General features: G+C 39.3%; 1 protein-coding gene across 1 annotated transcript; it reads left to right on the top strand.

Moving 5' to 3' along the window:
• Positions 1-13,779: 13,779 nt before the first annotated feature.
• CNGA1 (cyclic nucleotide gated channel subunit alpha 1) lies at positions 13,780-26,608 on the top strand. Its single transcript, XM_059067268.2, has 8 exons — positions 13,780-13,892; positions 15,212-15,328; positions 16,303-16,365; positions 21,114-21,155; positions 21,243-21,353; positions 22,648-22,755; positions 23,747-23,853; positions 25,194-26,608. Exons 1-8 carry the CDS (start codon positions 13,786-13,788, stop codon positions 26,606-26,608), a joined length of 2,070 nt encoding a protein of 689 aa, XP_058923251.1. The 5' UTR covers positions 13,780-13,785.
• Positions 26,609-27,431: the final 823 nt, after the last annotated feature.

Raw genomic sequence — 27,431 nt, 5'->3', positions numbered from 1 at the left:
CTTTGTCCCAGGGGATATAAAGAGAAAAAGAAAGTTCTCTGCCCTTAGGAAGCTTAGAGAAAAATTGGGAAAGTGGAACATTCATATGCAAACATAGATGTATGTACAAGGAAGTAAATGCTTATGGCTAATGGAATGATTTCAGATATGGTCAGTACATATAATGGATGGTAAAATCACAATAGATTTTATGGAAGATGGAACCCTAAGTTAGACTTTCCCAAAAGACTTCTTATCAGCATGCATTTCCTGAGAAATTCCATTGTGGAACAAATATTTGAGTGAGGTACCCTAACATAAAAGGCAAGGAAACCTTCAGGTAATCAGAATTTATTAATTTTTATGGTCAATTTTTAGAATTCAGAATACTTCTGATTCAATGGGGAAAGTGGGAAGGATAATGCATTAAGGCTTCCACCCATTGTGGAAAATCTTCATTCTTACCCTTGATTAGTATAACATATTGATTCTAGAGAAAACTTTCTGCGATGATGTAGGGTCTTGCAATGCCCCAGGGTTATAATATATATTATTTTATTGTTATAATCAATACTTTAAATTTATTTGAAAATTTTTCCTAGTTCTGGTCACTAGGAATGGAGTAGCAATTTTTGCTCTTATGATGCTTACTTTTTCTGGCATTTAAATCACTCTGTTATATCATCATGTTTTCTTGTAAAATGTTTTGACTAAAGAAAGGAGTCTGGAACATATATTTGGTTATTCGATGGTTTTGTTAATCGCCTTTTGATTAACTGAGATTTTGCTTAATGATGATTGCTTTGTAAATTTTCTGTAGATTGTAAAGGTGATGATAATGGCTATGATAATAATGACCTCCTTAGTGAAATTGTTCTTTCTGAGAAAGTGTTGTGTTTTCTCTGTAAGTTGATAACAATTGGCTTAACAGCCCGGACCTATCCTTGTGTTTGCTATGGGCACACATAGCAACAGTATTGTGTCAGTTATATTTTAGTCTTCATGAGAATTACAGTTTGCTTATGATCGTCTACCGATAATAATTAAATAGTTGCTTTGACATATTTGACTTCTCAAAGTGATAGTTCAAGGAGGGAGGGGTTAAAGAAAGATTATTTTAAGCATGTTAGCTCTCTTTGTCTCCATAAGAAAGTTGATGGTTGTCTCTCTCTCTCTGAGCTTGGAGGTTATATAACAACATCATCAACTTGCATTTGTATAAATCTTCACAGCCTTCAATATTGCTTTGTGTATATTTTTCATTAGCTCCCCATAGAGAATCATTATAGTAGGCAGGGCAGGTATTAGCATCTCCCCCACACAGAAGAGGAAACTGAAGCTCAAAAAGATCTCTGTCAAGGTCTTGCTGGCAATTTGGTGAAGAGCTGGGGCCAGAACCTAAGTGTCTGCCAAGCAGGAGATGGTTGTTTTCAGGCCCTGGCCTCCTCTCTGTTGCAGAGCCAGCAAAGCCTGTTCTGGATGGTTACACAGCTCTGGGAGCATTGTTAAATAGTAAGAAATAACCTTAGATCTGCAGTTGGATACTGAGATTGGGCAAGGACTGCAAAACTTTATTTTAAAGCAAAAATGCAGACATTAATTATTTTTGCTACTAAACAAAATCCCATTTAAAATACTACCTTTTTTTCTCATTAAAAAATAAATTAGGAGAAAATACAGAAGAATACAAAGAAGAATGCAAAAATGATGATTCCCATCACTAAAAACTTAACGTTTAACATTAAAGGGTTTATCCTTTCCATGCACATATGCACAATTTTTTTTTTTTTTTTTTTTTTTTTTTTTTTGCCATATGCGGGCCTCTCACTGTTGTGGCCTCTCCCGTTGCGGAGCACAGGCTCCAGACGCGCAGGCCTAGCGGCAATGGCTCACGGGCTTAGTTGCTCCGCGGCATGTGGGATCTTCCCGGACCAGGGCACGAACCCGTGTCTCCTGCATCGGCAGGCGGATTCTCAACCACTGCGCCACCAGGGAAGCCCCACAATTTTTAATAAAACAATATGATGCTATAAATAGTGCTTAACAATCTGCTTTTTCTGCTTAACAGTATATTACAAAGATTTCTAGAAGTTGTTAAATAATGTTCTTTTGAAGAAAAATAACAAAATTTATCCTTTTATTATAAAATTAATTTGTGTTCATTGTATAAAATTCAAACAATACAGAGATCTAGCCTCCAGAGGTAACTATTATTTACAGTTTACTGCATATTGTTCTGCACTTTTTTATGAGGCCTGAATTTTAGTGGTTGCACCGGCAGGTTAGAGTACCTTCTTTAAAAAAGCTTTGCACTAATGGAGAAGAGAGCATCATTTATCTTTAAAAAGTACATATTTACCTATTAGTGTCAATATAACAAATAATGTATAAATACCAAGTATATCATTTATCCAGTCTTTTGGGACATTCACAAAGAATTCTACTCCAGAAAGCACCAATACACAGGAATCCTCATACATGGCGAACCATCTTTGGCTATCTTCAGATAATTAAGTGGTGTGGGTGCTCTGAGCTGTGTAATACACAACTGTCTTTGTTTAAAGATGATGCTTTAAAGTCTGTGAACTCTGCCAGCCTTGCCAGCTGAATTCCTCAGTTCAGTGATCAGTTTTATCCAGAAGTAGTTCACTGCTTGGGTGACATAATACAGTCCATTATGCATCACAACATAGTTGTGATGATAATAAAATGAGAATATAGAAGTTAGATTGCCTTGTACGCCATACACTGGTCAACAGATATTTGTTGCTAAATGATTTAAGGGATTTACATGTTAGTAACGTACATGAATGGCATTAGTAGATTGCAGAATCTTATGCTTAATTCAGAAAGGTAAAATTAAATTGCAATTAATAGAGGACCAGGGGTACATATTCCCTTAGGGGTAATAATAATGCCTGGCACATAGCAGGCGTTAAATATGTGTTGAATGGATGAAAGAACTCAACTGAAAAAAAAAAAGTGGACCAAGAATATGCACTTCTTTTTTTAAAATTTATTTATTTATTTATTTATTTTTGGCTGTGTTGGGTCTTCGTTGCTGCACGTGGGCTTTCTGTAGTTGCGGTGAGTGGGGGCTCCTCTTCATTGCGGTGCGCAGGCTTATCATTGTTGTGGCTTCTCTTGTTGCCGAGCATGGGCTATAGGTGCACAGGCTCAGTAGCTGTGGCATGTGAGCTCAGTAGTTGTGGCTCGCGGGCTCTAGAGCTCAAGCTCAGTAGTGGTGGCGCACGGGCTTAGTTGCTCCGCGGTCTGTGGTGTCTTCCTGGGCCAGGGATTGAACCCGTGTCCCCTGCATTGGCAGGCTGATTCTTAATCACTGTGCCACCAGGGAAGCCTGAGAATATAAACTTCTAATTCACAAAGAAGAAATCCAAATAACTAATAAACACATGAGAGTTTGTCCAACTTCATTAGTAAATGCAAATCAAAAGCCATAGTGCAAAGAAATTTGTCTCATCAAACTGGGGAAAAAACCCCTAAAATATGACAATATTAAGGGTTGGTCAAGGTGTGGGGGAAATAATATACCTGTATAGAGCTCACAGTATGTAAAATGATACACAACCTTGGGCAGCAATTTGGCTGGCTCTCATAAACTGAAACTAGAATTAGCAGTTCCACTTCTGGATGTAGACATAAGGACCACTCTTGTACAAGTGTCTAAAGAGACATGCAAAGGATTTTTATTGCAGCACTGCTCATAATAGCAAAAAAACTGGAAAGAACCAATCTTTCATTAATAGAAAGAGGAAGGACGAATAGAAAAAAGGAACATAATATGATACATATATGTTGCAATGTTAACAAACAATATTATATAATGAAATGGCTCTATGTATATTAGCATAGATCATTTTCAAAACATAATTTTGAGGGAAAAAGCAAGTTGCAGAATTCTACACAGGGGAAGATACTGCTTTACACACTTAAACAGCATGTCCCAAACTATGCATTGGTTATGGATGCTTATGTAAGTATGTAAAAGGGTGGAATGGACTGGAAGGATACACATCAAACTTACAGTAGTGGTTGCTTCTGGGTAGAGGGTAGACAAGTCTGGAACTGGGAAGTGGCAGCTTGATAAAAGGGCTTTAACTTTAGTTATAAAGTTTTATTGTTTTTCACATGCCATCAAAGGTGGGGAAGCAAATTTGACAAAAGACAAAAGTTAACATAAATTCCTGGTGGTAGAAGTATGGATAATATAATTTTTATACTGTTTTGCATTTTGAAATGGGGGTCACTATGCATATCCACTAAGTCATTAATTTACATCATACAATATTCAGAAAATACAGTATACCCCTTTCTATGCTTATTCCCCAGTCTCATCCATTTCCTTCTTCAGAGGCAGGAAATCACTGTTACCACTTTCTTGTTGCATCTTTTTCTCTCTCTGCACACACAAACACACATGAATATATATATATATATTTTTTTTCCCTATGTATGGTAATATACTGTGTCTTTAAGAACTTTCAATACCTGTTCATCTAGAAGTATTTTGTTATTTTTAATGACTATATAGTATTTCATCCTGTCTTTTTGGAAGGAATAAATGTGGAGGAAGAAAGTGAGAGGGAGGGAGGAAGGGAGATCAGGACTCTGTTGCAGAAGAAAGGGTAATAATTCAGTAGACAATGGTGAAATCTTGAAGGTTCTAAAGCAAGAATATGATAGTATATGCTCCTTAAGAAGATTAATTTGGGAGTACTTTGCAGGATGAATTGGAGGGTGGGTGAGTCTGGGGATGAATAAATCAGGTAACAGACTTAGTCAAAGATAAGAGGTAACAAGCACCTAACAAACCTTAGTGATAATTAAATGAAAAAGTGGGAGTGTAGGCGGAGCAATTGCAAAATAGGGTATGTTAAGACTCGACAGAGTGACTGGGTGGGAAGGAAAGAGTTAAAGATAATGAACTCCAAGTTTTCAGTGAATTTAAGTACATGAAAGAACAGTGATTCTACAACCAGAAATAGCCAAGTCAGGAAGAAGAGCTGGTTTGACAGGGAAAGAAGTGAAAGTCCATTTTCAGACACACTGGACACAGGGCTCTGAAGTGGCTGCTTCAGAAAGTAAATGAAAGGAGCTTGGCTAATAGGAGGTATTCAAACTGTTTGCAGTGAATTAATGAATGAAATACAGTATAGGAGCCAAGGAAGGTGGTCAGGGCTGCTTACGTGAAATTGTGAGATACGTGCATCTAAGTGAAGGTAGAACTTCATGGAAGAAAATGGGTGAAAGTACGATCCTGTTTGTTTCTCAGCAGTGCAGGATGTTGAATGTGGGACTGTGCATATTACTAATTTCTATGTAATATGTGGTCCTACTACTATAAATGGAAGGACACAGCGGAAAAAATTGCTGGGGCAGAGTGCTGGGTCACTCTGACGCTTTGGCAGTCTAGAACTTATTACTGATTGGTGAAAAAGTGAGATCCATATCCATGCCACCTTTCTAGTGGCTGCAGGATCATCAGATTCAAGTGTCCTTACAGTCCTGACTCGCTGCACCAGGGTTTTATGGGTTGGGAGAAAGTGATAAACAGAGGAAGTCGGGAAGGAGACTTAAAAAAAGAGGTTGGAGTAGTAGCAAAGCAGAGATGATTTGGATTCATTTCCACCCCTGCTCCCTTTGACCTGCATTAATTCATTTACTCATTCATTCTTTCCGCAAACAAAATTGGGAACTTGCTATGTTCAATGCACTGTTCTTAAAGCTAAGGATATATATGAATGAAACACAAAACAAAAAGTAGCCCTTCTCTTAAAGTGGTCAGTCTAGTGAAATTACAGGAAAATCCTTTCTGGCATTTTTGCTAAGGCTAATAGTGAATTCGGAATTTCTACACAGTAAGGGCTTAGGGCAGCCATCCGGTGATCACTAGGAACTTATTTTAAAGCTATATTTATTTACCAATCAGCTGGGGTTTTTTTGTTTTTTTTTAAAGTGTATTATTTTGGGGTGGCTTGGGCTCCTCAAGGATATCACTGGAAGTTAAAACCACCAAGGCCATCCTTTTGCTTAAGTCAATGTTTTTTTTTTTTTGCGGTTTGCGGGCCTCTCACTGTTGTGGCCTCTCCCGTTGCGGAGCACAGGCTCCGGACGCGCAGGCCCAGCAGCCATGGCTCACGGGCTCAGTTGCTCCGCGGCATGTGGGATCTTCCCGGACCAGGGCACGAACCCGTGTCTCCTGCATCGGCAGGCGGATTCTCAACCACTGCGCCACCAGGGAAGCCCCTAAGTCAATGTTTTAAGACACGCTTTTTGAGTTTATATCACTGCATTGTAAATAACTGACTGAATCCAAAAAGCACACTTCTGTGGAGAAGCCCACACTGATAGGAATGAAGCAGGGACAAACAAGTGTTACTTGGGGCCATTGGTGACTGAGTTCCTATAGCACGCCTTTTCTGAGCAGTGCAGGAAAGAGCTTGAGCTTTGCAACCTGTTTGTGCATACCAGCATGATCACATGACCCTGGGAAAATCCATTACCCTCTCTGAGCTTCACATCTTCCCCTGTGAAATGGAGAAGATAAAGCCATGCTTCATATTCTTAGGTGAATTAAATATGCTAACCTGATGTAATGCCTGACCTGTAGCAGGCTCTCCATAGACATTTCTTACCTTTGTCTCTTTGTTTCTGTGGTCTCAAAGTGAGTAACAGAGGCTGAAAGAGGTGGACTGATGCAGAGAATGGGCAACACACAGAAGTTCTTTTTCACTTGCCTGTTCCCATCCTGCCTAAATCTGTCATACCCAGGTGGGAAGGACTCATGAACACTTCCCAGAGGCATTCTCCCTGAAGCAATCAGAAGTATTTCACTTCAAGTCTGAAGAACTGTTCAGAATTTGGACAGATTCGGATGATGCACAGACTAGGCACACCTGATCCTCTTAGAAAGAAGCTGACATTTTCCGACCTCTCAACTGCCTCTTCTAAATCCTTCACTACACCCTTTTCTTTTTCCACTCTCTTCCCACTGGAGCTGGCCTTGGGCATCTGCTGACCTGCCAATTGCTGCTCCACATTCATCAAATAATATGGCACCTACTGTTCAGATGTCCCTTTCCTACTGAGTCTCACTGTCATTCTGGGCAGCCTCCACAGCTATGAAATATGATGCATCCGAGACATCTGAGTCCCTAGCTTCACAGGTTCTTTTCTTCCCTTTGCTTCAGCCTCTCCACCGTGGTCACCTGAGTCCTTGACTCCAAGGTGCTTCACCTCCACAATTGTAACCTCTGGTACAGCATCTTATTTCCTGAACACAGCTTCCTCTGTTTCCAGCTCTTACTCTCTTTCTCACTAAACCTGTTCTTCAACCTTATTGAGATATTTGTCCCCTTGATCTTCAACTTCCTAATAAATCCTTCCTGCCTATCATCCTGTCCCTCCTTCAGCTTAAGGTCTGTGATTTTTAATTTAGATGAGTCTCTCCTTACCTCCTCTGCCCCCTTGTCCCTCCACCCCAACTGCTGACCCCAATCTCAGATCATTCCAGATATCTGCCTTTTGGGCTTTTTCCTACGTGAACTACTAGGCATGGTGAGAGATCACAGCACCGTGTGCACTGTTTCATCAGTTGGGACCCAGGGATACCTGTAATCCTCCCACAGATTCCTACCCCAGCTCTTTTCTGTTGCCTCACCCAAGTGGAAAACTGGACATGGCCCCACTTGGAAGCCTCCAGGGACTCCTCACCCTTGTTAAGGTAACAGAGCATCCAATGCAGGTAGTGAATCAACCCCTGCCTTCCTCTCCACCTCTTTTCTTGTCATTTACTCACAGAACCATATTCTCCATGATTTGATCTGCTGTGGTTTCCTGAAGGCACCCTGCTCTCTCATATGTTTGTTTTTCTGTACTTGCTACTGCTTCTACCTAGAATGTTGCTACATGCTGTGGTATGCTGGACAGGTACCTGCTCTTTGTCCAAGATCTCTCTAGCCTTGCCTTTTCAGGAAGCTTTATCTCAAGCTCACTGCAGAGGATTTGGTACATCTCCCCTTGGGTCCCACAGCATCCCTGGCCTGCCATCTCTGTGTGCTGGATAGCAGCTGTTCGACCCTTCAGATCCTTTTTCACCCTGTATTGGCTTAAAACGACAGAGATTTATTGTCTCAGTTCTAGAAGCCAGAAGTACCACATCAAGAAACTGGTGAGGCCATGCTCCCTCTGAAGGCACGAGGGAAGAATCTGTTCCACGTCTCTCTTCTAGCTTCTGGTAGCCGCAGGTATTCCTTGGTTTGTGGCTGCATCACTCGAGTCCTCCATCTCCACATAGTGTTTTCTCTGTGTATTCCCACAGCCTTCCCTCTGTGTCCAAATTTCCCTTTTTTCAGCTATCAAATTTTTCTCATAACACCATTAAAATAATAATTTTAACATTTCACTAATTTTGAAACAAAGAAAAAATAATCTTTGAAATTGAAGAGGTGACTGACAATTATTAACACTTATTTTAGTTTCTTTTATGGGTCCCAAACCTTTTATTCAGTGTGGTACTCTTGTCTTGTTCCCCAATACTAGTTGTGAGCTCTTTAGGGCCATAATCATATTTGGGCTTCTTTCTGACAGCATCTGGCAGAGAACTTTGTACATAGTATTTATTTCTTGAATTGGACATAGACATTCATTTCTTGGAATGTATATGTTTAATTTAAATTTCATTTTCTAAGTATTCATTACTAACATACAGAAATAAAATGAACTTTTTTACATTGACTATTTGTCACGTGACCTTGCTAAGTTCACTTATTTGTTCTAATATTTTTCTATAGATTTTTTAGTATTGTTTATGTTTACTATCATTTCATCTGAAAATATAGTTTCACTTTTTTTCCAATATAGACCCTCATTCTTTCTTTCTTCCTTTCCTTCCTTCTTTCCTTCCTTCCCTCCTTCCCTCCTTCCCTCCTTCCCTCTTTGTCCTTCCCCTCCCCCCCCTCCTGCCTTGAAGCCTTTCTTGACCATTATTTTATCTTTCCCACTACTGTATTCAGAAATACAGATATGACTGGGGTCATGCACCAAGGGCCAACAGCATAGCGTAATGTTTCTTTAAGTGTGATACAGGAACTTAAATAGAATTACTTAATGGTGTTTGATAAAATTGTAGATTCCTGTGGCCCATGTCATTCCTCATTCATACTCTGAGAGCAGGGCCCTGGAAAATGCATTTTAAATAAGCTTCACAGGTATCATTCATACTAAATTTAGAAAACCTCTGCCTCATAATTAATTATGTTTGTATGTGTGGGTTTGTGTGTGGGGGGGTGCACAGCATGTCTTTCTGCTATTTGATATGAAAAAGATAAAAACTAAGGCTCAGTAAGGTTAAAAAGCTCACTTGAATTCATTCAACAAATAAGTGGTAGAGGCAGATCTTGAACCCAAGTAAGAGCCTGACTGCTTCCTGGGCACTCATAGTTTATGTTCCAAGTTAATTTTGCCTGAATTGTTCATAAGATTTTCCCAATCATTTGCTTTGCTTTAGCTTTGTGAAGTTTTTTTACAGCCTCACATAAGGGAGAAATTTTTATGATTCATTTAAAAATGAAATCTGAAACTTTCTTTCTAAAAGCAGTTGTTTCCTTTTGATTTGCAAATTTTTATTCAAAGATTCATGTTTGAAAACCAGCAAAGCAATGAATTCTCTAAAAGAAGAATTTTTTGGTTCTTTTCAGATGTCTTGTTAACAATCCTGTGAGACCAAAAGAGGTGAAAAGTATATGAAAAGAATTAACAATTACTATTAAAAATCCTTTCTCAAACTACAAATTTTACCTTTAATACATGAAAAAAATTTTAATGCAAAAATTAAAAATAAAATATTAGCAGCTAGGATTCAATACATATGAAAAGAACTTACCATAATCAAGAAGAGTTTATTCCATACTATTAAAATCATTTATTAAAGTAGCTCATCATGTTAATAGGGAAAATTAAAAGGAAAAAAAGGGTTATTTCTATAAAAGGAAGAGAGCCTTAATAAAAATCAACATTTATTCCAATTTCTAATTTTTAAAAATTAGTAAAATATGAATAAATGGAGATTTCTCTAACATGAATCAAACATCTCCCTTAAGCTAACAGTCAGCAATATGCTTAAGTGTGAAACTCTAAAACATTCTCATAAAGCCAAGAACCATACTTGGTATCTCTTAAGACAGTTGTCCAGTTGTTAAGCAGACCACAGGCTCCGGATGCGCAGGCTCAGTGGCCATGGCTCACGGGCCCAGCTGCTCCGCGGCATGTGGGATCTGCCCGGACCAGGGCACGAACCCGTGTCCCCTGTATCAGCAGGCGGACTCTTAACCACTGCGCCACCAGGGAAGCCACCAAAATTCTTTGTATTTCTGGTGTGTTTAAATTCATGATATTCAGCACTTTTTTTTGGGGGGGGGGCACAGTTTTGATCCCTGGTTAGGGAACTAGGATCCTGCATGCTGTGTGGGGAAAAAAAAAAAAAAAAAAGATTGTTACTTGTTCTGTTCTGGAATTTTTAGTCAAGGTAACTAGACATCAAAACTAAATACCTCATGAAACAGAGGAAAGAATAATTTGTGTAAGTACTATGATTGCATTACTGAAAACAGAAATTATTTAACAGAAAAACTATTAGAAATAATTTTTGTAAAGCTCAGTTAAATTGGCTGGTTTCAAGATAAATAAATAAATAAAATATTTTTATGGTATAGCAAAAGCAATGAATTAAAGTATATCAAGGGAAAACTATCTTAACTATCTTAATAGAAACAAAAATACAAAACATCTAGAAATTAATAAAAATGTAGGATTGATATGTAGAAACTTTTTCAAAAACATAGAGGAAAATAATTTCCCAACTTATTTTATAATTTTAATGCAAACTCCATCAAAATCTTTACAGTTGGCAAGGCAAATTTAGAATGATGACATTTCAAACCAGTAGGGAAAAGATGGACTATTGGTTATTGATTTAGTGCTATTTATACTATTGACTAGTCATTTAGAAAATATAAAGTTGAATCCCTACCTCACATCTTAACACCAAAATAAATTTGATAGATTAAAATCTAAATGTGAAAAAGGAAACCATCAAAGCAGTGGAGAAAATGTGTTGATAAATAATTATATGGTCTGGTGTGGAATTTTGAGTATCTTTATTTTTCTATTTATATTTTCTGTTTCCTTTCTTCCTAAAGTGAATATGTATTAAAAGGTGATTGTGTGATATTAAAAAAAAGTTTTTTCCTATGTAGAGCACTTAGGCCAACAAGAAATTATGGGACAAGGGAAGTGATTCTTTTTTTCTTCAGGTCCAAGCAAAGCCCAGGTTTGGTTCATCCTGACATATTGGATAATATTAGTTGTCCTTGTTTAATCTTTTTTACTCACGTAGTTTTTTCTATGTTGTGATGGATGAAATAATCACATATTCTCCTTTTCCTAATCATAAGGCACGGGGTCTCCCAGAAGAGTGGTGATTGATGACAATAGGAAGCCAGCATGCTATAAATATAACCAGAATATCCATGCTGTTGCTGAAAAGGAGTCAGTGAAACAATTCCCTTCTTAAAGTGCTTGTTTCTTTAAAACTTACTTTTATTACATTTTAAAATATGAGCACGTTTTTATTAACAGACATTACAAAAATTCTCTGTTTACTATTTATTTACTACTGGCTGCTAGTTGTTTTCATTAGTTGTATGAATACTAGGGTGAAATAAAGAGCATTATTTATGGCTATCCTCACTGGAAGATGTAATGTTTTAAAGAATGAAGTGTGCTTTTTACATTTTCCCACATCAAATGATTTTTTTCTTTTCTTTTTTTGGTTTTTGCTTTTCTATTTTATTCACAACAAAGGCAAATTTCCCTCCAAAACCCAGAGATCAGTGGTAGAAAAATAACAAAGGAAAAATCCCCAATCCGTATAATAAAAACCTGGGAGTTCAGGTTAGGGGGTGTGTGTTGTGGAGGAGGGGAGGGATGGATGGATAAACAGCCACAGAGGATTAGGTGGAGGTTTGGTACCTGCTGAAGTTGTCCAGCACCCGTCATCCTCTCAGCATGTTGGTCTTCTTTGGGTCTTCATCAGCAGGACCATAGCAAGTGACATTGAGTACAAGAGCTGGTGTTCTTGGAGCCCGTGAACAGATACTGGGTTTTTGTTTTGTCGACTGGAAAAAACACACAACTTAAAAGTTGAGAATTATATTTTATTCAGGGACATTACTGAGGACTATAGTCCAGGAAGGCAACCTCTCAGATAACTCTGAGGGACTGATCCAAAGAGGTAAGAGAGGAACAAGAATATATAGGAGTTTTTGCTGGGAAAAAAAAAAAAAAAATCATGTAGTCGAACATCAAAAGATTACTGATAATCACAAAAAAACAGACTTCTCAAGTTAATGATTTTAGTGCTTTTCTGTGTATGGGAAGAGTCAAGAGTCTGGGCTCATTGAAATTATTCCTTTGATATGCATCTTAACTATCAAGGGCCAGTATCCTGCTTTCTCCATCCTGAATTCCCCCCCAGGGCTCACCTACCCTGGCATCTGCAGTGGCTGATGGCTGGATAGCAGGCAACATTCATCTGTTGATTACTGGAATGGCAGACAACATTCTTTGTTTACTGAAACAGCAGAATTTTAAAAAATCCACAGTGTCCTTTTGTTTTTCTGCTGACACTTAGCACTTTATTAGTGGGGAGCCTTGGTCTGGGACTGGGGAGGCTGGGATGGACACCTAGCGCCCATCTAGGCCCATTTTCCTGGACATCAGGTGTTATCTCCATGCAAGTTTGGAGGAAAAACCCTTAGAGATGAAATCCCCAGAGGGCAGCGCTGTGACTGCCAAGCAGCAGGGGTTGGAGGAGCATCCTGGGCACAGCTGGGCCCTTGCGATGACAGGGCTTCAACGTTGGGCTCCGTGTCCATGGTTAGAAAGCAGTGGCTGTACCTATGCACAGGCACATTGTTGGGGCCCCCCGGGAACTTCTCCAACTTCCAAGCCACGTCACTGCAGCACACTAAAGACCAGGTGAAGTACTTGGAGCCAGTCATGTGTGCGGGGACGTTGTCACTGGACGCCGGCAGAGCCTCAGGAAAGAAGGCAAGAGCGAGTGTGCCCACGTGCCATTCATGTTGCCTGAAGCTGGGCTGGAACCTGCTGCCAGGACAGATTTGGAGTTCAGGATCACTTTGTCCTTGGAGTTTTCCTGATGCCTGAAGTGGTTGTCTGGGAAGCTGAGCACTATGTGTATCAGAATAATTTAGGGGGACTTGTTGAAAAGTGGATCAGTTGTATCTTTATTCACTCCAAAATTTGAATACCACTTGAGACCCTTTTTTTTTCTGAATGCCTGTAGAAATTCACAGTTGATTACACCCATTTTGGTATTTTATTTTACTGCTTTTCATTGTTACTTAATTGTTGGATGTGCCTGTCAGGTCCCTATAGTTTTGTTCCACACCTACATTGCCTAAATATTTCAAAGCTGGAGTAAATCCAAATTTAAAAAAAAAAAAGAGTTCTACATCTCTGAATTTTAAAAAATACACAAAACCCTTGAATTTAAAAAAATACACAAAAACCTGACTAGTGATCATTAAGTGCTTGGATCATGACTGTATTCTATTAAAAAATAATTCCTACATATAACTGGAAATAAGATTGTTATTTCAGCCTTAGAAGAATGATAGAGTGAAACTTTTGATTACATATGTAAATATATAAAAAGTCTTCCTACTAACAAGACTTTTTTTCTCCCCAGCTATTAAGCTAAACATGAAGAAAATTATCATCAATACATGGCGCTCTTTTGTAAACATTCCCAATGTGATTGTACCAGATATTGAAAAGGAAATAAGAAGGATGGAAAATGGAGCATGCAGGTAAATGCATGCTTTTTTCCATGTTTTTTTTTTTTTTTCTGGCTGTGTTGGGTCTTCGTTGCTGCGCGCAGGCTTTCTCTAGTTGCAGCGAGCGGGGGCTACTCTTCGTTGTGGTGCATGGGCTTTTTCATTGTGGTGGCTTCTCTTTGTGTGGAGCACAGGTTCTAGGTGCGCGGCCTTCCGTAGTTGTGGCCCACAGGCTCAGTAATTGTGGCGCACGGGCTTAGTTGCTCCACGGCATGTGGGATCTTCCTGGACCAGGGATCGAACCTGTGTCCCCTTCATTGGCAGGTGGATTCTTAACCACTGCACCACCAGGGAAGTCCCTATGTATTTTTAATACTAGCCAAAGTTCTTCAATTTAACTAAGCTTAATTTCAGTTTAACTTTTAATTTGAAACCTTGAACTTTGTACTTTATTTAATTTAGTGAATTTATTTATTCTCTAGGACAGCATTACTTATCTAACAAATGAACATAGATATTATTGTGGTGATTCTTTAGATGCACCTTTGCCAAATATTTCCTTAGTCACTGTCAAGACCTTTCCTCATGGGACATTTCACATCTAAAGGGATAACATTACCATAGAGAAATGTGAAAAAAAATACAAAGTGTGAAATGCTAATGTGTTTTAAAAGTATAATTTAAAGTGGTCACCCTATAAATGAATAGAATTTGTATAAATGTGGTTGAATTTACTTTTAGTGGAAGGAAATATTATGACAGGTTCAGAAAACTGTATAACATGACCTGAAGTACAGATATCATACTTTCGATTTGATAAATATTAACTAATCAATGCATCAAACAATACAAATATGGAAGACCTAGAAAGTAGTTTCTTTTTTTGTAGTTTCTTAATTACACATATTTTAGTGGATTGTGCATATACTCTAATTCTGTGTATTCTGAACAGTTCTCATCTCACTCTTATTAAAAAGTGTTGTCTGGGGGCTTCCCTGGTGGCGCAGTGGTTGAGAGTCCCCCTGCCGATGCGGGGGACACGGGTTCGTGCCCCGGTCCGGGAGGATCCCACATGCCGCGGAGCGGCTGGGCCCATGAGCCATGGCCGCTGAGCCTGCACGTCCCGAGCCTGTGCTCCGCAACGGGAGAGGCCACAGCAGTGAGAGGCCCGAGTACCGCAAAACAAACAAACAAACAAACAAACAAAAAAAAACCCCCCAAAACAAAAAAACCCACTGTTGTCTGTGCTCATTTGAGAGAGAAAGAGAAGAGATGAGAAATGAGACATGTTGTTCCCCCACAATGGTTTAAAGCACTGATCTAATTAATCTCTGCCTCCTATTGAACCATAGCTCCTTTTCTGATGATGATGACAGTGCCTCTATATTTGAAGAATCAGAGAGTGAAAACACTCATGCAAGGGATTCCTTTAGAAGTAGGAGACATGGAAGGGGACAGCCATCACAGAGGTAAGCAGTATGATCTCTCCCTCCACATCAGTTTTTAAACAATTATTTAGATGAAAGAAAGGTGTTCTACTCTTCCACTCAGTGGGCTTGGCCAACACTCCCGCTACCCAGCTACTCTGCAGGATCTAGGGAGTAAATTGCTACTTCTGTTCCTTACCCTTTTCCTCTCTTGGGAAACTGCCACTGCCTGATGATAACCCATGTCCATGGGGCTCCAAGCCATGAACACTCTTGCTGATCATTTTCCCTGAGACCCGTGTCTGTCCCTTAGGAAACCTCATGCCTGAGTCCTCTCTGATTTCCTCCTTCTTTCTGATCCTTCTTTCAAGCAGTTATATGTGAGAGGGTTTAGCTGTCATTCTCTAAAATGCTCTTTCCCCCTTCAATCCTACTTTCAGGGAAGCAGAGAGCTAGAGTGAGTAACGAGAAAAGAAAAGCTAAAAAATCCGTAGGGAAAAAAGCACTTGTGGAAACTTCAAACGTGTGACCCTGAGAGTGTAGAAGGAGTGTGGTATTGGTGTGGATCAGGGGTTTCCATCCTGTCAAACATAATTACTTCCACTTTGTTTTTTTCCCTCTTTTTCTTTTCCCCCCTCCTGTTTCTTTTCTCACTGACCACCTTTCATACTGTTTTCATTTGTCTTGTCTTCCCTTCCTATCTTCCCGAACAATCTAAGTCTTAATCGCTTTCTGGGAGTTAGTAGCATCCAAACTGGCTTACTCAGGGTGTGGAGGATAGTAATGGGATGCATTGGGAGCATTGCTTAATAAACATTTATTAATTAGTTTGGTTCATGGCACTGATATTCAGCAACTCATGCTTCGTGGAGACTCTATATTTTCAAAAATTATCTAGGCACTAGTTAGTAATGGGTAGAACCTGAAAAGAATATGTTCTTTAAGACTGTTTATTTACTATGGACATTATACACATGGTGACTATTATGATTACACTGTGGTTTTTCATTTCCTAGGGAGCAGTACTTGCCTGGAGCCATTGCACTTTTCAATGTTAACAACAGCAGCAATAAGGAGCAGTAAGTACATTGACAATAGTAAACCAAACCTTTGTTTTTAAAGAAAGACAATAAAAAGGTAGAAATACATCTGAATGTGTTATACTGCAGATATTTATTAGGCAAACTCTATCTAATCCAATGGCAAAGTTTTTCCATTCTTTTGTCATTTGGTTATTTCCTCCTGAGAAATGTAGCTACTCATGTTACAAGTAATATGTATGTACGTATGTATGTATTTGAATACATGTAGAAAAACTATGTCTATAGCATATATGAAATTGCCCCTCCATGTGGTTAGGGTTAGGGTGGCTGACAAAATAAATAAAACATCATTAATCCTTCCCATTCCGAGCCAATGTGTCTTAGGTCAAGTTTCCCAGGAGACAGTCTCTGAGAAGGAGCTTTGTATACAGAGGTTTATTGGGAGTGCTCTCAGAAATGATACCTAGAAGGGAGTTAGGGGAGTAGGACTGGGTAGAGGGAGAAGCTGAACTTCAGAGAATAGAGTTGATATGCCATGTGATGCTATGGGGAGCTCTGGAGAAGGGATGGCCCTTCAGAGTTGTTCCAGAGTTAGGCATTAGGACTGGGCTTTGTACCCATGCACAGTCATTGTATGAGGACTGCCTCTAGGGAAGGGGTGCATAATTTTGAGCACAGTGGCTTCCTTCAGCCAAGGCCAGCCAAAGGAGAGAGAAACTAGGAGATGGCAGCAACCCAAACTGGATAGTGGCACTGGTCAAAGCCCCGAGGCAAAAAACCAAATTAGTATCCATAATACATATTGATTCAAGTCAAGATTATTTGATGCCCTTTCCATGGTGTAATTAACTTGCCATCAAGTGACTGATAGCTTTCCTCAAGTAATGGTGCTTTTTAGAGTCATAGCATTAGTCTTTGTAACTGGAAGACTGGAAATTCAGCAACAGCTGCAGTTAAATTGCCTGGGTGAACGGGACCTCATGTGTTGGGCCCATGTATAGTCTCCATCTCTACCACCATGGTCGCTCCATTCATATCCACATTGTGCCAGCACTAGGAATGCCAGTGACAGAGGTTGGCTTTGTCAGCAGGCTGATTTATTCTGTCTGCTTGGTTGTTCTTTTCTTTTCCAAGGCACCTGCTATTTGATGGGCATTAATATGGATACAAAGATTTTTAAACCTTTGTATCATGCCCATAAAGTCCATTCAGTCTGCCTATTCTCCAGAATTATTTTTCCCAATCTTGCAATATTTTTTCATCAGGTCCCTGACCAACCACCCAATGCATTGTGACTGCCCATGAATCCTTGTATATTCTTTTTTTTAAAAAATGAATTTACTTATTTATTTTTGGCTGCATTGGGTCTTCATTGCTGCGTGCAGGATTTCTCTAGTTGAGGCGAGAGGGGGCTACTCTTGTTGCGGTGAACGGTCTTCTCATTGCGGTGGCTTCTCTTGTTGTGGAGCACGGGCTCTAGGCATGTGGGCTTCAGTAGTTGCGGCTCGCGGGCTCTAGAGTGCAGGCTCAGTAGCTGTGGCGCATGGGCTTAGTTGCTCCACGGCAGGTGGGATCTTCCCAGACTAGGGCTCGAACCCGTGTCCCCTGAATGGACAGGTGGATTCTTAACCACTGTGCCACCAGGGAAGTCCGCCTTGTATATTCTTAATTTGGGCCATTGCTATTTCCCCACAAACTAGATGATTGTGCACTGCTTAAAGCTGTGTCATTGATAAGATTAACCTCACTATCTTTTAAGGCCACCTCTAGGTAGGGCTGTATTGTAGACAACAGCTCATTTTGGCTTGCATCCAGATGCCAAGCTGACCCACCCACAGATCATATTCCATCAGTCGTTCCTATAAGCCCAATGTATGGCCATGGGTCGGGGGGGTGAGGAATAGCTTTGATGCAACAGTGGTAGATGACATGGGGCGAGGGTGCCGGGCCACCTGCTCAGTCCCAGATACATCACTGTATCATGTGATAGGTTGCAATACAGCCTTATGACTTGTTAGTTCTGGCATGATCCAGCTCATGGTCAGCATTCATTTTCTGTCCCGTGGTTAGATAATCCTTTTTCAGGACCCAATTAACGTAATGTCATTGATACAGATATAGTGGACCAATGTGATACTCTGAGGAATGTCCAGATGGTCCAGGTCCCTCTAGATTATGTCATGACAGTGGGAGGGAGAGTTAACATAGCCCTGGAAAATAGTGTAAATACATACTGTTTTCCATCCCATGTGAATATGAACTGTTTCTGACCCTCTTCCCCAATAGTAGTTAAAAATAACACATTCACCATGATTGACCCAGAACCTTAGGAATATGGTACTGATTGGGTGAGTGTATTGTTTTTCACATCTGCCACAGTGACTACAATTGGAGCTACTATTTGGTTGATTTTGCGGTAGTCTGCTGCCATCCACCAGTATCCATTTGGTTTTAATAGGGACCAGACATTGAATTAAACGGGGGTGTGATGGAGAAGCACCACCCCTGCATGCATTAGGTCTTTAAGGATTGCATTTCCTTTCCTGTCCAGGTTGCAATATTGCTTTTTGCCAGCAGGTAGGAGGCAGCTTTAGGGCTTCCACTTGGTCCTCCCCACTATGTTAGCTCTTATTCCACAAGTCAAGGAACTAGTGGAGATGAGGAGATGATTGTCATTCTGCCAATGACCAAATAAATGCATTCCATGTTTACATGGAGGAACTGGACAAGTGACCACAAGGGGGCATCCTTAGACCCAGTGGAGGCCCCACAAATTACTACCAAACCACCATATGTCCCTCACTTTAATGGGGGTGGGGCATGATGATGCTTTAGTCCCTGGGTCTCAATATCAACTTGGGTCCTGTGCGAAAATGGCCTTTAATGTATCTAGGTATTCTTTTTTACCCCCAGTGTACAGCTACTTAAGTAAATGATCATTGGTTTTCTTTGGAGGAAAGACTGGGGAAATCATTACTGAATATACTTGTCACGGTGTGGCAGAGTCCTTCTTCATGGGGACTGGGCTTCTCCTCTGATTGGTGGTTTCATTTCTGAGAGCTAGCTCAGGTTTAGAAACTATTCAAGGGGTTGTGCCTTTTTATTGGGGTAAGTTGCCCTTAACCTCCTGAGCATCCATTCCCAATTTGTTTTTTATTATAAATGTAAAACAGTACCCTAACAAGTCAACAAGATGCCCATCTATCTAGGAATACAGTATTCTGTTAACCTCTTCCATAGCGCTCTGTGGGTTAAGACCCTGGCTACTATGCTCACCTTACTGATAATTAAAATTATCAGATCAGCTTCTCTTCTGATGGATAAGCACTACTGCTGGTCTCTGTGATTTCTAGATCCTGTCATCCCTGTTGCTCTCAGGGAAGTCTAGTTCTGTACCCAGTTCAGCATCTCTCACTATCAGCCCTGGTCTACAGAGGACAGCATCAATGAGCTTCTCATTAATGCTGGTGCCCCTCTCACCAGCACATTCCCTATCATTTTTGTATCCTCTGAGCCCTCTTAGGGAACATAATCAGTTGGTGGGCTATTTTTCTACTTAGTATATCCATTTTAGCCTACCACTTCTCTGAATCTTTCTGATACCTTCCTCCACCATGTGCCATGGCATTGTATAATTTATATTTCACTTAGTGTGAGCTATCACCTTTTCTGAGCTTCTAAGAGCCATCCAAGAAGTGTGCCACCACCATCTCCCAGGGTCTATGTTAGGGTGTTAAATCTTGTATCACAGGAACGTACTCCCATAGCAATAAATTCCACCTTATCTAACTTTATGTTCTGTTTCTGTTTGTACACGACAACCTTAGGTGCCAAGCCCCATCTCCTTGTCAATTTTATCTCAATTTTATCTACTATTTCTCCTTAGTAGCAGCTTTCCACTTCTGCTGGGCCATTCCTACACAGACTAAGTTCATTTTTATATTTGCACCTGAAAATTTCCCTCCCTTTGACATCCTTTCTCTTCTTCTTAACCTCTCCAACTCTTACCCATACTCTGAGGCCTAGGTTTAGACCTACTTCCCTTTAACAGCCTTCTCTGACTATCCCAGTGGAAACGAGACGCCTGATCATTCATGTCTGAATAATACATTTTCCCAAGATATCTGAGCCAACGATGACAGCCTACTATGACCTTAGCTCTGTCTGACTCCAGAATCCAATCTTCTGCTGATAGAGAAAGTCAACTGCAGAAAGAGCCCGCTAATCCTATATTCCCCACTCAAGAAGAAATTGTATATAGAAGAAGGTGATCTCAAATCTGATGAATGAGTCTAATTAGGATTCTACTCTGTTACCACAGAGCTTTATGTCTGCTCATAAAACATTGCTTCAGCCAGGATTACCTCTCTAAAGAAAATTGATGGCATTTTCTTGAAATTCTCAAAACTCTTATTCAAGTATAAATACAAGTGACATCAAGAAGCTTAAATTTTAAGTACCCATTTTTTTAATATACATTGAGACTTTGAAAGTACACTCTTGGGGACTCTTGTTTCTTAAATTTCCCTCCCTGGGTTTATGCCTTTACCCAATTCCATTTTCTCCAATTTTCCACATGCACTAATTCCCAGGAATTTTATTTGTTTATTGTCTGGGTGCATGTCTATTTCTTGTTGAACCTGCCATTAGGAGATCAGATTTCTGGTCTCTGAGCACTAGGGCAGGTCTTTGAACACAAAGCCCAGAATTCTTGCCCAGTGGAGAGAAAGGTAAACAAGAATGGAGCTCAGAATGTAATTTGATATGTTGGTTTATTTCTATAGAGAACCAAAAGAAAAAAAGAAAAAGAAAAAAGAAAAGAAGAGGTAAGTAAGACTTTGGCATGAATGACCCCACATTTTTCTATCCATAACATTTTTGTATTTTACCAACTACATCTCTCACTTCTTCAGCAAGCCAGATGATAAAAATGAAAATAAAAAGAACCCAGAAAAGGAAAAGAAGAAAGAAAAGGACAAAGGCAAGAAAAAGAAAGAGGAGAAAGGCAAAGACAAGAAAGAAGAGTAAGTATTTTTACTGGCATTGAAATTAGGAATAAATTTGTGATGGCTTTAGGATGCAGGGATAATTCCCCACAAGTTTATAGTAAAGAGACCCGATGTAAAGACTAAATAAATTGTTATCAAATGTGAATTTAATTTTTTTCAAATTTCCTTAAAATTAACAATGGTAGCTTTAGTTTTCTCATCAAGAATTTTCAGCATCATGGTTAATTTCCTTCCTTAAGCACTGGTGAAGATAAACTTACCACTGGGACAGATTTAGGATCCAAAGAAAATTGCATTTCTAGGATCTTACCATCAATATTTTTAGTTGAAATAAAAATTTAATAATTTCATTAACATTTTTGAGTCATAAATACTGTATGGCAAATGATCCAAAGTAAAGTAGTCTCATTTCAAAAGCCATGCCTAATTTTGAGAGCAGTATAAATGCTGTCAAAACATCAGCTATTTGAAGGAAACTTTTTAAAACATTTGAGAGTTAGAGTTTCACAAGGATAAGGCTGAGTGATATTTTCAGAGCTATCTTTTTGCTTTTTATTAAAGAAAATATTGTCTTCTAAACTTACTCAAAGAAAACTCTTTACCAGATGATGGTTTACTTATTTGTGCCTGTTAGAAATGTGTTGACGTTGTATAAAAGAAAAAATCCTTAAAAATATAAATTTGATACCAGAAAGTTTTAAAAAAATATCCATTTGATCATATAGTTCCTTCCTTCCTTCTTTCTTTTGCCCTCTATTGCCTCTCAATTCCTCATACACACTTAAGAACAAGTACTTTTTATTAGATTGTGTTATATTCTTCTCTCCATACAGATGAGAAAGAAACCATGAGTTCCCCCTCACAGTGTGGTCCTCAATTGTTTTGTTACCTGGTAGGGGGAGTGGTAAAGTCATCATTGTCCCACCAACCATTGCCTACCAAAGGGCTCTGTGGAATATCCAGAGTTCGGCATGATCTATGCCATTGTTCTCTCTCAGTAGCTCTCAGTAGTTCTCTCTCAGGAGTGATAGAAGTGTCTTCAGCATCACAGTAAAACAAGGGCTTTAATAAAAGTCTAAAGTATGGTTTGATGTAAGACTAGTAATTTAACTATCTATCCACCCCTCCCTAATCAGTTTCTTATGACTAATGCATTTATGCCTAGCTAGTCTTCCCACTGTGGAGTGAGCTTCTTCAGCTTATTTCTAATTCATCAACTGTGGGTGATGGGCATAACCATATATGATATTTGAAATAAAAATATTCTTGTTTCTTGGTAACCTTCCCCTTTATTTCCAATTGCTGCTAGGGAGAAGAAGGAAGTCATGGTTATCGATCCCTCGGGAAGCACATATTACAACTGGCTGTTTTGCATCACCTTACCTGTCATGTACAACTGGACCATGATTATTGCAAGGTGTCTATACATTTTTGTGGATCTCAAACCACTTCTAGTTTCCAAGTTAACTGACTTAACAGTTTGGCCTAGAGCTCTTTAGGACATACCTCCTTTCTCCACCACAGGTTGTGAAGAGAGGTTACATCATTCTCAATGTGTTTTCCTAAGAACAAGAGTAGCTGCTTTGGTTCCCAATATCCTTGGAAATCCAGTACTGGGATGGGGGTGGGGTGGGGATACTATATATATATATATATTTTTGCTGTACGCGGGCCTCTCACTGTTGTGGCCTCTCCTGTTGCGGAGCACAGGCTCCAGACGCGCAGGCTCAGCGGCCATGGCTCATGGGCCCAGCCGCTCCGCGGCATGTGGGATCTTCCCGGACCAGGGCACGAACCCGTGTCCCCTGCATCAGCAGGTGGATTCTCAAACACTGCGCCACCAGGGAAGCCCCTAGGTGGGGATACTTTAAATCTTTTGATTGTTCAATCATTTAATTAGAACTTTGGGAGAAACTTTTTATTTTCTTTGGCCTGCAAGAAAAAATTTTTGCCAAGACTGGAAAAAGATCAAGGATCTAGGTTTTATAGAGCAATATGTGTTTCCCAAGGGATATCTATGGTTCCTTGTCTTTTAGACAGTAAACATCTCATCCATCCAAGACCAAGCATGATTTCCCAAGGTATTTTGGGTATAAATAGTCAACATGAACCTGGCTATCAATGTGTATCACCCAAAAATACTTTGACGTTAGCTTGAAGTCATTTATTCTCATTTGATGTTTTCACAAAGCTGACTAGCATAATGGAAAGAATGTTGAAATTCAGAAGTGTAAGAAAACTAAATTCAACCCTCAGATTTGGGAAAGCCATGGTTGATTAAATGGACTCCAAGGACCCCTCCTAGCCTTAGTGTGTTATACTTCTCGTCATGATAAAAATTATACAAAGAGGACTTTTACTTAAATTGGTCCCATTTCGTTTTACTTATACAAGTTTTTCTTTTACAGAGCATGTTTTGATGAACTTCAGTCTGATTACCTAGAATGTTGGCTCATTCTTGATTACTTATCAGATATAGTCTATCTTCTTGATATGTTTGTACGAACAAGGACAGGTAAATATGTTCAGTTTTGGATATTTTGCAATTTCATGCTTTTATCTCTATGTATAACTTGAAATTTCTTAATTCAAGTATTCTTCAAAAAAAAAAGACTCACAAAAATTTGTATTAGAGGAAAAAGCACTCTTGAAAGCAAGAGTACCATATACCCACCCACAGGCTTAGGCCACTCCAGCTGATTCAGAAGGATGTTACTAGGCAACCTTCTGGATGTGGACTGATGGCTTTCCTCCATTTTCCTGTTCACTGGGTTTATACCAGGAGAGAAAAATAGAGAGAACAGAAATATTCTGCCAGTTCTGTGGGGAAAGGGTAATTGCTACCTAACAGAGATACCTTGAAGAGGCATGGGGGAAAATGTCATTGTACTCAGCAGAGCTGTACTAGAGATTTTATAAGAAACAGAATGTACATCCTTATTTCAACTTTGTGGTCCATGATGAGGCATTATTGACCAATAATCTGGGCAGGATCTGATAGCTTCCAACTTAAGTATTCTTGGGGTTGTAATTTCAAGACCATCTCCACTAACAGAGTGGTATAAGCTCATTTTCTATACTACCACATGCAAAGGTAACCTGTGTATGCAGAGTATCGCTTTTAAGAATCATTATGTAAAATAAAGACATTCTCTAATATCAGTGCACTGGAGCAATGCTTCAGTTTAGTTCTATGCACAGCTCTGGTAACCAGGACAGGAAGAGAAGCAAATTTTCCCCTAGAAATATATCACAGTACTGAAATTCTGGGTTTAACACACAAGGTACATGGTAGCAGCTTAGGAGAAAGGAAAATCCCAGATGTCTAAGGAAGCCTGGGAGGGGCAAGAAAGAGATATGAAAATGAAGCCTCAAAGGACATATGCTTCACATTGAAGGGGCAAGGCAAGAATATGCATGATAGTCAAACAGCAAGGAGGTACCCAAGCTTCAAGGGTGGGGCTGGGATTCTGACAAAAGAGTGGCATATGAGGAATTAAGCACTGTGCTGGAAAAAGAAAACTTTCCAAGAACACTGTTCATAAGAGGCATAGCTTTACCTGTACAAGAAGCTGAATCTAGAGAGGTCTGTATATATACCTTGTATATATACATTGCATATAATCTCTCACTTCTGTACTTACAAAGCTTTACTTTTTATTTCTGCAAAAGAACATTTTCCACAGCCATATGTTCATCAGTACTCGTATCTTATTACATTGCTAAAAGCATATTTATTGGAATGAACTCTTGTTTTGAACTCAATGAAGTTTGTTGAGAGTTACTTTAGAAAAATTTACAGTGGCATAAAAAGGAAAAAACATTACTTTTTTATTTTTCTTTTTTCTATTTTAGGTTACCTAGAACAAGGACTACTGGTGAAGGAAGAGCTTAAACTCATAGAGAAATATAAATCAAACTTTCAATTTAAACTTGATGTTGTATCAGTGATACCAACTGATTTGCTGTATTTTCATCTGGGCTGGAACTATCCAGAAATTAGATTAAACAGACTGTTAAGGATCTCTCGAATGTTTGAGTTCTTCCAGAGAACAGAAACAAGGACAAACTTCCCAAACATCTTCAGGATTTCTAACCTTGTTATGTATATCGTCATCATCATCCATTGGAATGCATGTGTGTACTTCTCTATTTCCAAAGCTGTTGGATTTGGAAATGATACGTGGGTCTATCCTGATGTTAACGATCCTGAATTTGGCCGTTTGGCTAGAAAATATGTATACAGCCTTTACTGGTCTACACTGACTTTGACCACTATTGGTGAAACACCACCTCCTGTGAGGGATTCTGAGTATGTCTTTGTGGTGGCTGATTTCCTAATTGGAGTGTTAATTTTTGCCACCATTGTTGGTAACATAGGTTCTATGATTTCCAATATGAATGCAGCCAGAGCAGAATTTCAAGCAAGAATTGATGCGATCAAGCAATACATGCATTTTCGAAATGTAAGCAAAGATATGGAAAAGAGAGTTATTAAATGGTTTGACTATCTGTGGACCAACAAAAAAACGGTGGATGAGAGAGAAGTCTTGAAGTATCTACCTGATAAACTAAGAGCAGAGATTGCCATCAATGTTCACTTAGACACTTTAAAAAAGGTGCGCATTTTTGCTGACTGTGAAGCTGGTCTGTTGGTGGAGTTGGTCTTGAAATTACAACCCCAAGTCTACAGTCCTGGAGATTACATTTGCAAGAAAGGGGATATTGGACGAGAGATGTACATCATCAAGGAAGGCAAACTTGCCGTGGTGGCAGATGATGGAATCACTCAGTTTGTAGTATTGAGTGATGGCAGCTACTTTGGTGAGATCAGCATCCTTAACATTAAAGGCAGCAAAGCTGGCAATCGAAGAACAGCCAACATTAGAAGTATTGGCTACTCAGATCTGTTCTGTCTCTCAAAAGATGACCTCATGGAAGCTCTAACTGAGTACCCAGATGCCAAATGTATGCTAGAAGAGAAAGGGAAGCAAATCTTGATAAAAGATGGTCTACTGGACATAAACATTGCAAATGCTGGAAGTGATCCTAAAGATCTCGAAGAGAAGGTCACTCGAATGGAGGGGTCAGTAGACCTCCTGCAAACAAAGTTTGCTCGGATCCTGGCTGAGTATGAGTCAATGCAGCAGAAACTGAAGCAAAGACTAACCAAGGTTGAGCAATTTCTGAAACCACTTATTGACACAGAATTTTCAGCTATTGAAGGATCTGGAGCTGAAAGCGGGCCCACAGACTCTACACAGGACTGAAAAGCTGGTTATTCATAAGGACATGCCTCAGGATCCTTTTGGTGATGTGATGATGGCACCTGTAAGTTGAAAGAAGAGAATGATTCAGCTGGGAATTTTTCCATAAGGAAAATGTGCTTTGGTGCAGGGCACAAGGCTGTACACTCACTTGTGAGGTACTGTGGCTAAAGAATCATCACACTTAGAATTTTTCACAATGGATAACGTGCAAAGATATAAACCAATTAACTTACCAATGTTTATATCTTCTGATTTTTTCACGTTTCTTTTATGTAACACTCTTTATAAAAGTGAACAAGTATCCCTCACTTTCAGGCAATTTACATTGTTAAGGAGCAACAGGGAATTACCGTGTACATCATGTTCAGGATACCATTTAAAAAGAATTAGAATGCAATAAAGTAAAATAAAACCTAAAGCTGTAGTGGATATCATTTATTTGATAATTTAGTAGAGAGTTTAGGATATTTTAGAGCTTCTGGGGCATTTTAGGGACCTTAATCATTTTACTCTAAGGCTTGGGAAGAATGGTTGAGAAAAACTTCTTACTGATAAAAGCATGACAAATTATATATATATATATATATATATATGAAATTGAAAATCATAAGATGTTTTAGGAATCTTTTATAATAAAATTTTTTAAATTATCTGATTATTAAGGCCTGACAGCAGTGGCTACTATCTTCTTTCTCTGACTGACCAGCAATAAGAAAAAGAGATAAAGGTAATACTCTTGCTGGGTGATGAACAAAGGAAATTGTTTTTAGAAAAGGAGACCTGAAAGTTCTATGGTTCAGCATGGGCATCATGGTAGCTTCTT

The sequence above is a fragment of the Kogia breviceps genome, chromosome 6, assembly GCF_026419965.1.
Source record: "Kogia breviceps isolate mKogBre1 chromosome 6, mKogBre1 haplotype 1, whole genome shotgun sequence".
NCBI lineage: Eukaryota > Metazoa > Chordata > Mammalia > Artiodactyla > Physeteridae > Kogia > Kogia breviceps.
The sequence above is the reverse complement of the archived record's forward strand: the minus strand, read 5'-3'. Positions and strand labels throughout refer to the sequence as shown.

What these genes read in the sequence shown, in the direction of transcription:
- CNGA1 (XM_059067268.2), top strand. Translation starts at nt 13,786, where the DNA reads ATGAAGAAAATTATCATCAATACATGGCGCTCTTTTGTAAACATTCCC. An exon ending in AAGAAAAAAGAAAAGAAGAG is followed by an intron (nt 21,156 to 21,242) that starts GTAAGTAAGACT and finishes TCACTTCTTCAG; the next exon opens with CAAGCCAGATGATAAAAATG. An exon ending in TGGACCATGATTATTGCAAG is followed by an intron (nt 22,756 to 23,746) that starts GTGTCTATACAT and finishes TTTCTTTTACAG; the next exon opens with AGCATGTTTTGATGAACTTC.